The sequence below is a fragment of the Botrytis cinerea genome, chromosome 1, assembly GCF_000143535.2.
Source record: "Botrytis cinerea B05.10 chromosome 1, complete sequence".
NCBI classification, from domain to species: Eukaryota; Fungi; Ascomycota; class Leotiomycetes; order Helotiales; family Sclerotiniaceae; genus Botrytis; species Botrytis cinerea.
The window spans coordinates 1,968,074-1,979,303 of record NC_037310.1 but is presented as its reverse complement, the minus strand read 5'-3'; the positions used below and the strand labels follow the sequence as shown (position 1 = coordinate 1,979,303).

The 11,230-nt window shown below is 42.9% G+C and overlaps 4 protein-coding genes across 5 annotated transcripts; 3 read left to right on the top strand and 1 right to left on the bottom strand.

The window, feature by feature from the left end:
* The first annotated feature begins 99 nt into the window (after nt 1–99).
* Nucleotides 100–2,104, top strand: BCIN_01g05700 (hypothetical protein). 2 transcript variants are annotated; one of them, XM_024690567.1, is made up of 6 exons: nt 100–286; nt 476–628; nt 692–822; nt 894–996; nt 1,060–1,465; nt 1,546–2,104. In XM_024690567.1, exons 2-6 carry the CDS (start codon nt 610–612, stop codon nt 1,658–1,660), a joined length of 774 nt encoding a protein of 257 aa, XP_024546336.1. In that variant the 5' UTR covers nt 100–286; nt 476–609; the 3' UTR covers nt 1,661–2,104. The 2 variants fall into 2 exon arrangements, with proteins under 2 accessions (XP_024546336.1, XP_001561367.1); XM_001561317.2 differs by having other exon boundaries at nt 100–628; nt 1,546–2,074.
* A 183-nt stretch (nt 2,105–2,287) lies between these two features.
* BCIN_01g05690 (hypothetical protein) lies at nt 2,288–4,317 on the top strand. Its single transcript, XM_024690566.1, has 3 exons — nt 2,288–2,387; nt 2,438–3,040; nt 3,087–4,317. Exons 1-3 carry the CDS (start codon nt 2,328–2,330, stop codon nt 4,062–4,064), a joined length of 1,641 nt encoding a protein of 546 aa, XP_024546335.1. The 5' UTR covers nt 2,288–2,327; the 3' UTR covers nt 4,065–4,317.
* Nucleotides 4,318–5,271: 954 nt separating this feature from the next.
* BCIN_01g05680 (hypothetical protein) lies at nt 5,272–8,317 on the top strand. The gene is made up of 8 exons (XM_024690565.1): nt 5,272–5,601; nt 5,655–5,944; nt 5,996–6,168; nt 6,221–6,544; nt 6,718–6,981; nt 7,048–7,414; nt 7,477–7,600; nt 7,701–8,317. The coding sequence occupies exons 2-8, from the start codon at nt 5,697–5,699 to the stop codon at nt 7,791–7,793; spliced, it is 1,593 nt and encodes a 530-aa protein (XP_024546334.1). The 5' UTR covers nt 5,272–5,601; nt 5,655–5,696; the 3' UTR covers nt 7,794–8,317.
* Nucleotides 8,318–8,505: 188 nt separating this feature from the next.
* On the bottom strand, nt 8,506–11,224 carry Bcbpl1. The gene is made up of 5 exons (XM_001561321.2): nt 11,115–11,224; nt 10,432–11,065; nt 9,775–10,383; nt 9,453–9,724; nt 8,506–9,406 (listed from the first exon to the last, which is right to left on the bottom strand). The coding sequence occupies exons 1-5, from the start codon at nt 11,149–11,151 to the stop codon at nt 8,919–8,921; spliced, it is 2,040 nt and encodes a 679-aa protein (XP_001561371.1). The 5' UTR covers nt 11,152–11,224; the 3' UTR covers nt 8,506–8,918.
* Between the last annotated feature and the right edge of the window lie 6 nt (nt 11,225–11,230).

The window sequence follows — 11,230 nt, the reverse complement described above, 5'->3', positions numbered from 1 at the left end:
TGTAAGCTCGAGGGGTATTGGTACAAGTTCATGTGATTGTTTGATGACTAAATGACGAGAGCCGATCTGCTTACCCTTTTCCGAATCATGCAACTGTTTGGGGTTTTGTTATCTTTACATCATTGAGCCAAATATTTTACTTGGGGTCTACCCAATGCAATGCTTTTGTCCGGGGCTGAGCACCAACAACAGGTTGCTAGAATAGGGAACCAATTCGTCAAATGAATATGAGTATGGTCAGAGACAAGTCGAAATAAATACAACATGATCAATAGCTAACATATAAGTACATGACTTGTATCTCGCCTTCTCTCGTTTCTCTTCTCTCGAAAAAGAATATTCAGAAATCTTCAGAAACCTCTAACTTCATTTCACTTACTACAATCATCTTAAGCTGCATCCTCTCTCACTCAATAATCCGCAACCATTCAAATCACAGAAGAAACTCCCTCGCTAACAATGGTTTTTACACCAGAACCCGGAACACTATCTCACTACAACTACGACCCATCGTTCGAAGCCGCCATCGCAGTCGGCGTACTCTATTCCTTGGCATTTTTCGTTACCTTCTTCCAATGGCTTAGATACAATGCCGGGGTATGGGCCATCATGGTTGTTGCTGCTGCCAGTGAGTACTTCTCTTCTTGGTTAACTCTGTATCTCTGAGTTTGCACTAAGGATAACTCTGTAGTGGAAGGAGCCGGCTATATTATCAGAGCACTCTCCACGAAACACGTTACTGAGAAATCAATATATGTGGCGCAAACTGCACTTATTGTGCTATCACCTGTGCTCATGGCCGCTGCTTGCTATATCATTTTTGTGAGTCCAAGCTCTTTCCAAGCCGAGCTGTCTTGTAATTATGGTAATGTCGCTAACGTTATGAAAATCAGGGGAGAATCATTTATCACATCGTCCCAAAGGAAGCACGAACCACCAAGCTCCTCTGGATTCCCCCTCGGTTCATTACCCCTATTTTCGTAGTCTGCGACATCCGTAAGTTCCTCATAGTTTAAGCCCCAAGCTTTATGTATCAATCACTAACAAGTACCCCTTAAGTTGCGCTTCTCCTTCAACTAATTGGTGTCGTGCGCATCACATCCATCGATATTACCTCTGTCGACGCGCAATCCAAGCTAACTCAAGGGGAAAACATTGCTCTGGTTGGAGTTGCAATTCAGATGGCATGTTTTGGGCTTTTTTCCATCATCGCTATTCGGTTCAATTTTACGTCTCGACGCTTCACATCGGATTTTCAACAACGCGTTACTCTTCCAAATGATAGCAAGAGCAAGAATGAGGAATATGTGATAATAGACGGAGCAGAGAAGAAGCTCAAGCCAAATTGGCAGGCGCTATTACATGTGGTCAATATTACTTGCATGTTGATTCTGATTAGGAGTGTTTTTCGCATGGTAGATTTTGCTCTGGGAAGGACGGGGTACACTGAAGAACATGAGTGGTGGTGAGTGTCTATTTTTTAAATCTGTATCTGGAAGATAGCGAGTAAAGGAAGTAAAGATTGGCTGACAGATGAGAAAATAGTCTATATGTTTTCGATGCGTTGCCTATCTTTCCTTGTGTGGCACTCTTCAATTATTGGCACCCAGCAAAATACCTCCCATATCTGCAATGGGGATTGCCAAAGCATCCCAGATGAATCAATGCAAACTCGAAGCCGCGATTAGAAGGCAATAATTGACGAAGTCGTTGGAAGAGTATTCGATTTTGGTTCGTAGGAGGATTTAGATGGTGAAGACAACTGCGTATTAGCCGTGTGAGATCTTTTCATCTCTCGGGTTTGTTTAATACGATTTGCTAAGATAGTTGCGAGTATACTTAGCTGTGTGATTTAATAGCATTTACCCTTATCTCTAGTCGTCATTATCGAGTACCTCTTAATTTACCAATACAGAAAAACACCACTTATAGAACTGTAGCCGGCGCATTGATCAGAGGACGGAGCCGGTCTTCATGCTCACTCCATGTCGCAACCGACATGGCGAATTGGTTACCCTTTTCGGAATGGTGCTTATGTACGTAAATACTATCATACACTCTTAATCGCGGTCAGGTCTTTGGAATTTACAAGATACTATCGACAGAATGTTTCAATAGATTTATAATTTAACCAAGAATCTGCATTTTTCAACAGTCAAATAGCATGCGAGGAGGTATTCGCGCGACATATATTTTCGCCAAGCCCGCCTACTTGCAGATTTCGTACACTCACTACCGAATATGAGCTGCTGCTTTCTCGTGACGAACACGATTTGTAAACCATTTCGGGACTGGCTTTGATTTCTTTGATTGTATAAATCATCACCATGGTTTTTTGTGGAAAGCCAAGCAAGGCATGTTTATGCTGCCGAAAGAGAAGAATAAAAGTTCGATCAATCCACCTCAATCAATGCCCATAGTACTAAAATTCTCCTAGTGTGATCAGAAGCTGCCAGCTTGTACACAATGTGTGCGAGTGGACAAGATTTGCCCAGGGTATCGAGATCAGCTAGAACTTTGCTTCCGAGATGAGAATGAGAGGACCTTGCGGAAAGCCAATTTCATGAACATTCCATCTATCGTGAGAGCCAAAAGGTCTCTTCAAGATGGAAAAGCCAGGGTTCCATCTCCTGTTACACGAATACCAACCAAGGCCTCGGGCTCTATAACAGAATTTGAATTTGGAAATCTTGCCAGATCGAACTTGCCCATAACCAAAAACTTGTGTCCTTTGGTTGATAAGGGAATAGCTTTTTTTCTTACATATTATATGACGGTTCCGTTAGAACGCTCACATAACTGGGTCGATCTAATGCCAACCATGTCTGCTGAATTGTTCGTGCAAAGCAGAATGCTAGAAGCAGTTTCTTCAGTGGGACTGGCTGGACTATCAAATGCCACTAGGAATCCCAATTTGATGGCGATTGCAAGAAAAAAGCATTTTGATACTATAAATTCCGTCATTCGGGAACTTGGAGATATTTCGAATGCAAATATTGAGGGGATTTTGAAGAAAGTTGTGATGTTGGTCATCTTTGAGGTAAGTGTCGCCAGTCATGAACCACGAAACAACTCTGACAAGTTAGTTGATGAACACTGCACCTAGAGGATCACATTCACTTTCTGTGCATGCCAACGGTGCTTTGAGTTTATTGAAAGCACTAGCTTTGAGAAATTACGAGAAAAACAAACCGACCACAAAACTCCAATTGCAATTCTTTTTCGCTGCACATATCAAATACTTTGAGATGGACAACTCCCCTTCGACGCAATTAATCGAGTTTTCTGAGCTTATTCTAAAGAACAAGCGTACGGAAGATGCGACTGCTTCTGCGGTAGTTGAAATTGTTGTTCGATTCATCAATCTCCATGCATCCATCAGGGCGAAAGCGTTCACAGATCCAGTTAAAATTGTTTCGGCAGTAGCTTTGCTGGATGGCGAATTGGAGCGATGGGAAGCAAATCTCCCTATTCACTGGAATTTTACCGTACAGAGCAGAGACTTTTCAGATGGGAGTTCTTTCGATGGAAAATGTCACGAATATTATGATGTCTGGATTTCGCGAATGTTTAATCACTATCGATGGATGCGAATATTATTGAATGAACTTTTCCTCGAGCACTTGAATAGGATAACACACCTTACGTCTGAGCATTTAGTTCAAAAGATGAAAGCACGAAAAATTATCAACAGGATGGCGACAGATATTTGCACTAGCATCTCTAGTTATTTTGGCCACACCACACTAGTGGAACGTCCAACATTGTTACCTCAAATGAGCGGTATACCAGTATTTTTGATGATTTGGCCTTTATTCATCGCTGGTGGAGGGACTGGTGTACCGCAGCATTTGTACAACTGGGTTCTCGGTCGATTGGATATTATCAGCAAACAGTTAGGCGTTTTATCCGCGCAGACAATGATGGAGCGGACCAAGATACGCCGGCAGAGGTGGATTCGTGCAGATGTGAAGGCATCACGCACAACATGCAATGATACCCTATTTCCCCTGATCCTTGGAACTGGCTGCGAGATGCAGATAGAGATGGAGCCATTGGACTGAGGAAAGATGATCACAACATGTTTGGGGAAGAGATCCGGAAAATGCGGATTGTGGTATCCTAGACCTAGACCTTAGTTGTTGATACCCCAGAAGAGTCAACGTGCAGACTCACGCGGGATAAGATTATCCTCTGCAATGTAATATCTCTTCTCTTTCTGCAAGATAACAACGAACAGATTACCTGTTCGTGAAGCATTTGTTTGCTGACCGCCGAAGATCTTCAAAACAGATCGATGGAATAGGATCCCGAGTAATAAGATTGCTCGCTCGGACTCATCCGATATGGATTGGATCTACACGTGATTTTAGATGTGATGAGTGCTAATTACCTGGCAACACGTCCTTCGTAGGTATCGAATCTTGGTTGATCTTGTTCGGCATTTCTCTTATTTTTAGTACCAGGGGTTTGAGCCAAACAGTTTTGTCTGGGGCTTGCTGAAGATACTACCTTGGTACTTCTTACTGGGTCGTAGATCTGACTCGTGGTGTCTAATTTGTCTGATTTGTCTAATTATGGTCCGTGACCTTCTCCACCAGCATTTCGTGCATCTTCATAAGAAATCTCCGTTCGCTCAGACGCTTTCACGAACACTTTAAAAATACGTCGTGAGAGTAAAATGAATGCACTTGTTCGTTTTGGTGCATTCTTGTACCTTGTTGTACGTCGGCTTCCCCTCATTGTTTGAATCAACATGCTTGCTCATCGAACTGGTAGCTCCTATCACCAATATCTACAACGTTACTTTATCCGCTACTCAATAATGACACTTGAGAAACATGCAGCTACATGTATGCTAGGTTTGCATATCTGGCCTAGCACGTATAGGGAAGCTCATATAGCCGGCGCATATGATCAACATTGCTCTAGAAAAACTATCATTATACTATCAAATTCCCCGCATAAAATGCGCTTATCCGAGAGTCAAATGCCAATGGAGGCTTTCGACATGACTTAACGTTGGTGCATGTGCGTCTACTATCACGCAGAACACACCAAAAACAATTCGGTAGGGGAAGCAATCAATGCACATATTCAATACATCCTCAGCATTTTTCTGGCCGGTGACAGGATCTCCGGGGGTTAAGCTTTTTGGTGTTCAATCCCAGTGTTCCTTGCAGATTTATCCTCATGTGAACCATTAGGTTCACGGGGCTACAAGTTCTGTACTCCTACGTTGTGTGATCTGCCCATATTTAAGAAAACGATGAAATCCCTCAAGTTCACACTTTCTTTTCTATCTAGATTCTTCTAGTCTTCCTTCCTAGACTCAGATCTCCTCGAGGCACCCGAGTAGTAGCTCGCTGGATTCACTATTCAGTTACCCCTCTCTGTCATCAGCATTGGAATTTCGTAGTGATTCACCAATTCCCTTGAAGACTAGTGTTGCAGGTAATTTCATTTTGATCCATTTGAACCTTCGTTCCACACAGCCTCCTCCCGCTCTGTCTTTCTGCCGAACTCGAATATCAACTCCAGAACTACTATAAAGACAAGCAATTCGTTCGTTTGCCTCATAATCTCTGCAAATATTGCAACGTAAGTTAAGCAGTCAAAAGCAAATAACACCAGGGAATGCTGATCTCAAATAGGTTCGTGACTCCCCATAGATAGTTCTTGGGTTTAATATTACAATGCGTTTCATTTCTACAACCGCGCCTGCGTTAGCATCTCTATGCCTAACTACGTTGGCTGCACCCCATGGTCCTCAGCCTGAAAAAAGACAAACCTCTAGCCTCTCAGCAAATTCTGCCGCAGTTTCTGCTGCAGATCGACAAGCTGCTGTCAAAGAGGCATTCTCGTTTGCGTGGAACGGATATTACCAACACGCCTTCCCTCATGACGAGCTTCATCCAATTGCCAATAGTTTCTCGGATTCCAGGTATACCAATCAAAACTATACACCACGATACCTGAGCTAACTTGCAAAAAGAAATGGATGGGGAGCCTCTGCTGTCGATGCCTTCAGCACGGCAATTATCATGGAGATTCCGGAAATTGTAGACGTGATTTTAAATTGGGTCCCAACCATCGATTTTGACGAAACTGATTCCCAAGTTTCACTGTTTGAGACTACTATCAGATATGTTGGTGGACTACTTGCTGGTAAAGTTCTCCCCTGTCTATTCAGAAACCCCATTTGTCTTACACATTTTAGGTTACGATCTCCTCAAGGGTCCTTTTTCAAACCTCAATACTAATGACGCGGCCGTCGACGAGGTTCTTGCTCAAGCAGCACGTTTAGCTGACAATATGGCATTTGCATTTGATACACCTTCGGGGGTACCAGCTAATAATCTTATTTTCAATCCTCGAGGAACTGATGGTTCTACCACAAACGGAATTGCAACAATTGGCTCACTAGTTCTTGAGTGGACCCATTTGTCTGATTTGACCGGTAACGACACTTATGCTAAACTCTCACAAAAGGGAGAATCGTATCTTTTGGACCCAAAGCCCGAGTATAATTCGCCATGGCCTGGTATGTATTAGCTTAGTCTTTTATTATCTCACTCCATCTGAAATCACTCCGACTTCATATCTTGTTTAATATTATTTATTTGTTCTTCTCATGGCCTCCAATATAACCATGACTTGCCAGTTTCCACCTACATCTCTCATCTTGAAAGCGGTAGCTGACTAGTAATCCTATAGGTTTGCTTGGTACAAATGTAGATATCAACACAGGACTTTTCCAAGATGCAAGCGGAGGTTGGAATGGTGGCGATGACAGTTTTTACGAGTATCTCATCAAGATGTACGTGTATGACTCAACTAGATTCGGCAAGTACAAAGAAAGATGGATCGCCGCTGCAGATTCATCCATAAAGCATCTGGCTAGTCACCCCTCAACTCGTCCAGATTTAACCTTTATGGCCGCTTACCAAAACAAAACACGTATTTTTGTTTCCGAGCATCGTAAGTGCACTCTCCTCACCAACGGATTTTAAGTCATTCGAGTCACAATACTGACATAAGACACAGTCGCTTGTTTTGACGGAGGCAATTTCCTCCTTGCAGGTCTCGTGCTCAAGGAGCAAAAGTACATTGATTTCGGACTCGAGTTGGTCAACGGCTGTGAAGACACATACGCCAGCACACTCACCGGTATCGGACCCGAAGTTTTCCAATGGGTAGAGAGCAACACTTCTGCCAACGATACCCACAATCCTCCTCCACCTGCCGATCAACTCGCCTTCTATGAGAAGGCCGGTTTCTATATCACCAATTCAGATTATATTCTGAGACCCGAAGTCCTTGAATCTTTTTACTACGCTTATCGTGTAACTGGAGATGAGAAGTATCGTGAGTGGAGTTGGAATGGATTTGTTGCTATTAACGCAACGGCGAGGTATGACTTCATCTAACCCTATCACTTTTGGGGAATTTTGGCAACTGACTTTGCAATTACAGAACCGGTAGTGGATTCGCCGAACTCCAAAATGTCAATGCGGCGAATGGAGGTGGTTTCAATGATTTCCAGGATAGTTTCTTGTTTGCGGAGGTTTTGAAATATGCATATATGATCCACGGAGATGTAAGCTTCTCTTCCTCCTTTCTCCCCTGTAACCTCCTTTCTATCCCATCTATCTGTCACCCAATTCAAATGTTCAGACGTACTCACACCCATCAAACAGGACGAAGAATACCAAGTCGGAAGCGGCGGTGTCAACCAATGGGTTTTCAACACCGAAGCTCATCCATTCAAGGTCGCTGGTCCTCCCATCTAATCAACTAGTTGAAATTTTGATACGGGATTCGGTTTCGGAGTTTACACGGGATGGGTTACAGAAGAATTTCTCTTCTTTGGGCATTCAATTCTAGGCAAGCTAGCAATCTAGCTCCTTTTTTGGTTATGAGCTATCAAGCCATGCCATTTTCTACATTTAGCTTTTAGTTCATCAGCTGAATGTGCTTTTTTTTTGTTAACTTTTTAATTCAATAAGAGGATTTAGATGAACTTTTCCAAATCCCTTGACTTGTTTTTTTTCTCTTGAAAGAGGGCAAGCTTTTTAATTCTTTTGCATTTGCATATATACATATATACTATCTACCCACCCCAAGAATCAAACTACAAAATACAATAATCCCGAACTCTTGCATACATGTCTGATCTCATAAACCCTTCCAACAAATACCGCAAGTTCATATTCTCTGCTCCAAACTTCGACTCAACATGCTTATTAGACAACAAGAACTGAGCAACACCTCGGGAATTGTAGAAAGGACAGTAATTATACAAACATCTATCTCACAAACCCTTCTCTACTCGACCAATCACCCCCACAGTTTCCCCCTCGTAATACTTACTGTAAAAGAAGAAAGAACGACAAAAGAGATAGATTGATAGATAACTCATACCAAACACCCACCCAACCAATCAATCAAGCAATTTATCTGACTTTACAGAAGAATGTCCAGTGTAAGAACTTCAAGATACTCTGCACCAATTTAGAATTTGGAGGTCGAGTGCGCGAGCGAAAGAAGGCTAACATAACCAAGGGAGAGCTTCAGAGATTCGTGTATCTGTCTTGTTTGGTGGAAATCGTGGTGGAGTTTAGAATATATTTATTGGTGATATTTGGGAGATTGGAGTGAGTGAGTATGGATGAAAAGTGGAAAATGGCTATGTGGTTTTAGGGACAGGGTTGAGATAGGTGGTGTTGGATAGCTGCGATCTTTTTAAAGACTGGTGGGCTAGGGGGTCTTTGCGGAGTGCAATAGAGAGGTAGGTATGTACTCAAGCATGAGGAATTAGAAGAGCTTACTTTGTTTAGTAGCTTTTCGTCTATTTTCATCTGACGTACAAGTACTGTTAAAAGAAAGGAACATATTGTGTCTCCGCACGGTTTTGACTAAACCTTTCGTTTCAGCAATCCTTTCAAGAAATCAAAGCTATTGCTATCACTTTGCAACTCCCAAACCTTTCCTGTAGGTCTATCCTCCCAGCCTAATTCTTCCGCACGTAGCAATCCCCAATCCGTAGTGATACCCCTAATGATAGCTCTTGCACCACCTTCTGTCTCCAAGGTAACTATTTGATCCGTATGCAACCAGTGTTTATAATACACTTCCTCCAATTTTCTGTCAAAGCCGTTTCTACAGAAAGTTTTATAGATTGTTTCGAATTTCGTGAGGAAGCGAGCAAGAAATTTTTCAAGAGTGATTGGTGCGAGATGTGGTGGCAGGAGAGTGTTGAGTGATGTTGTTGGCGCTGCGTTTTTGATATTAAGACCTATACCTACGACCAAATCATAATTTCCAGATGAATACGAGGAATTAACGAGAATACCCCCAACTTTGACATATTCTCTTTTTCCGGGTTTAGATGGATCTTGGACATCTATTATTGTTAGAACGAGCTTTAAAGAACCAGGAAACGAACGTACAAATATCGTTGGGCCACTTGAGTTTAATTGGCACTGTATCATAGCCTTTATCATATGAATGAATAGCTTCAACAATAGCAATTGCTGCTAAATACTGTATGAAGACAACTGGTGCTTTATTTCCAAGTTCCATGGGATGTTTCATGCAAACAGACCAGATCAAGCACCCCAGAGGAGAAACCCAAACATTGGAACCACGGCCACGTCCGGCAATCTGTGTTGTAGCTGTGAAAGTGAAGCCCATAGGAAGCCTAGAAAGAAGCTTCGGGTTCCTAGAGTACATTAGGAAAGGTTCAGTTCAAATGAGGAATAGGGGCCTCACTTTTCCAACATCGTATTTGTACTAGTAACCACCTCTCCATATAAAAGAGTATTTCCAAATTCTTCGGCCTCGCTCAATTTTTCTTGCTGATAGAGTCGCAAATTGGAGTAGAATGCATGGTGGTTAAAATATGGCGTTTCCTTAGTGCTCGGCCAATCCGTCTCATGAAAAATGACTCGTTTGGGAATAGCATTGTAATCAATAATTCCATCATCTGCTTTAGCTGACTCAATTGTGTGCTTTTCTTCTGCCGTAGAGACGACTGCATCAGAAAGCGACTTGACTAAAGATTGAACCGACCAGCTACTCTCCGATCTCTCAAGATGAAGGGTGTCGTTTTCGCCCTTGATAATCTCTTCACCATTCTCCTTTTCGATGATTTCTTCTAATGAAGCTAGTAACTCTGGAACAAAAGGTGGATGAACAGATGAAAGGTGAATGCGAGATAGAGACGGCGCTGCGGAAGCTTCTTCGCTCACAGTCAACCCCAATTTCGATAGACATCCTTTCAAGAACTTTGTTCGCGAGTCGTCATCTGCGGCCAAATCTTTCACAAGGTCCGAGTATCCAGGTATCTTTATCGTGGGGTCCAGATTCACGGCAGCAAATCTGAAAAACTGTAAGTCTATATTCAAACATCAAGAAAACCATGCTTACTCTGGATGCGGCCCAGTCAATATTGCCCCGCCTTCACCGACTTTGCAATAGACGACCGCTGCAGGATCTTCGCCGCCATCAACATCAACAGGATGCACATAAGTAGCAAGTATTTCTACCCCCTGGTCTTTAAACTTCCCTGCATCGACGAAAACACCCCCGCCATTGTAATATGATTTGAAACTTTGAGGGGCATTTCCACTTTGAAGCGAGCCCTCAATCTTGACCTCTGCAGCCTTTGCACCCGCTTCACTGTGGTACACAAACCCTTTGTAAGCACATCCTCTACAGGTACCTGGGTAGAATTGTAATTCACGTGACGCAACGACCTCTAGCTGTTTATTGCCGACTTCGAACTCACATCTTGAGGTACCATAGTAGCCTCCGGCACAAAATCCAAGATAAGCACCGCCTCTACGCACATACTGTGAGATACGTCTATTGCCTTCTCCATTGAGGGAACGGCAGTATCCTTGGTCTGCACCCCCTGGAAATACAAGAAGAGCACAAGAAGCGGTCCAAGGCTCTTTGAGAATGACAGCATCGCTAACAGGAATCACTGCGTAAATTGGCGATAGCAACCGCCGTAACGTATAAAGACAGTGGCGGACAGACTCAATTGTACTTCCATTGCCTATCAAAAAACTTAGAACGAGTCTCCAAAAACTGTTGATTCAGTATACCTGAGTAGACCAGGACGTCCATCTTTCTTGCGACCATTTTTTCACGACTTTATAAGCTTTTAGTCACTGGGTCACAACCGAGGCTCTACCAACAGCAAAAACTCCCGTTCGACGTT

What these genes read in the sequence shown, in the direction of transcription:
- BCIN_01g05700 (XM_001561317.2), top strand. Translation starts at nt 460, where the DNA reads ATGGTTTTTACACCAGAACCCGGAACACTATCTCACTACAACTACGAC. An exon ending in CATGGTTGTTGCTGCTGCCA is followed by an intron (nt 629 to 691) that starts GTGAGTACTTCT and finishes ATAACTCTGTAG; the next exon opens with TGGAAGGAGCCGGCTATATT. An exon ending in ACTGAAGAACATGAGTGGTG is followed by an intron (nt 1,466 to 1,545) that starts GTGAGTGTCTAT and finishes ATGAGAAAATAG; the next exon opens with TCTATATGTTTTCGATGCGT.
- BCIN_01g05690 (XM_024690566.1), top strand. Translation starts at nt 2,328, where the DNA reads ATGGTTTTTTGTGGAAAGCCAAGCAAGGCATGTTTATGCTGCCGAAAG. An exon ending in GCCGAAAGAGAAGAATAAAA is followed by an intron (nt 2,388 to 2,437) that starts GTTCGATCAATC and finishes AAATTCTCCTAG; the next exon opens with TGTGATCAGAAGCTGCCAGC. An exon ending in TGATGTTGGTCATCTTTGAG is followed by an intron (nt 3,041 to 3,086) that starts GTAAGTGTCGCC and finishes CTGACAAGTTAG; the next exon opens with TTGATGAACACTGCACCTAG.
- BCIN_01g05680 (XM_024690565.1), top strand. Translation starts at nt 5,697, where the DNA reads ATGCGTTTCATTTCTACAACCGCGCCTGCGTTAGCATCTCTATGCCTA. An exon ending in TGTTGGTGGACTACTTGCTG is followed by an intron (nt 6,169 to 6,220) that starts GTAAAGTTCTCC and finishes TACACATTTTAG; the next exon opens with GTTACGATCTCCTCAAGGGT. An exon ending in GCTATTAACGCAACGGCGAG is followed by an intron (nt 7,415 to 7,476) that starts GTATGACTTCAT and finishes TTGCAATTACAG; the next exon opens with AACCGGTAGTGGATTCGCCG.
- Bcbpl1 (XM_001561321.2), bottom strand. Translation starts at nt 11,151, where the DNA reads ATGGTCGCAAGAAAGATGGACGTCCTGGTCTACTCAG. An exon ending in GGACGTCCTGGTCTACTCAG is followed by an intron (nt 11,066 to 11,114) that starts GTATACTGAATC and finishes GTTTTTTGATAG; the next exon opens with GCAATGGAAGTACAATTGAG. An exon ending in TTGACTGGGCCGCATCCAGA is followed by an intron (nt 10,384 to 10,431) that starts GTAAGCATGGTT and finishes ACAGTTTTTCAG; the next exon opens with ATTTGCTGCCGTGAATCTGG.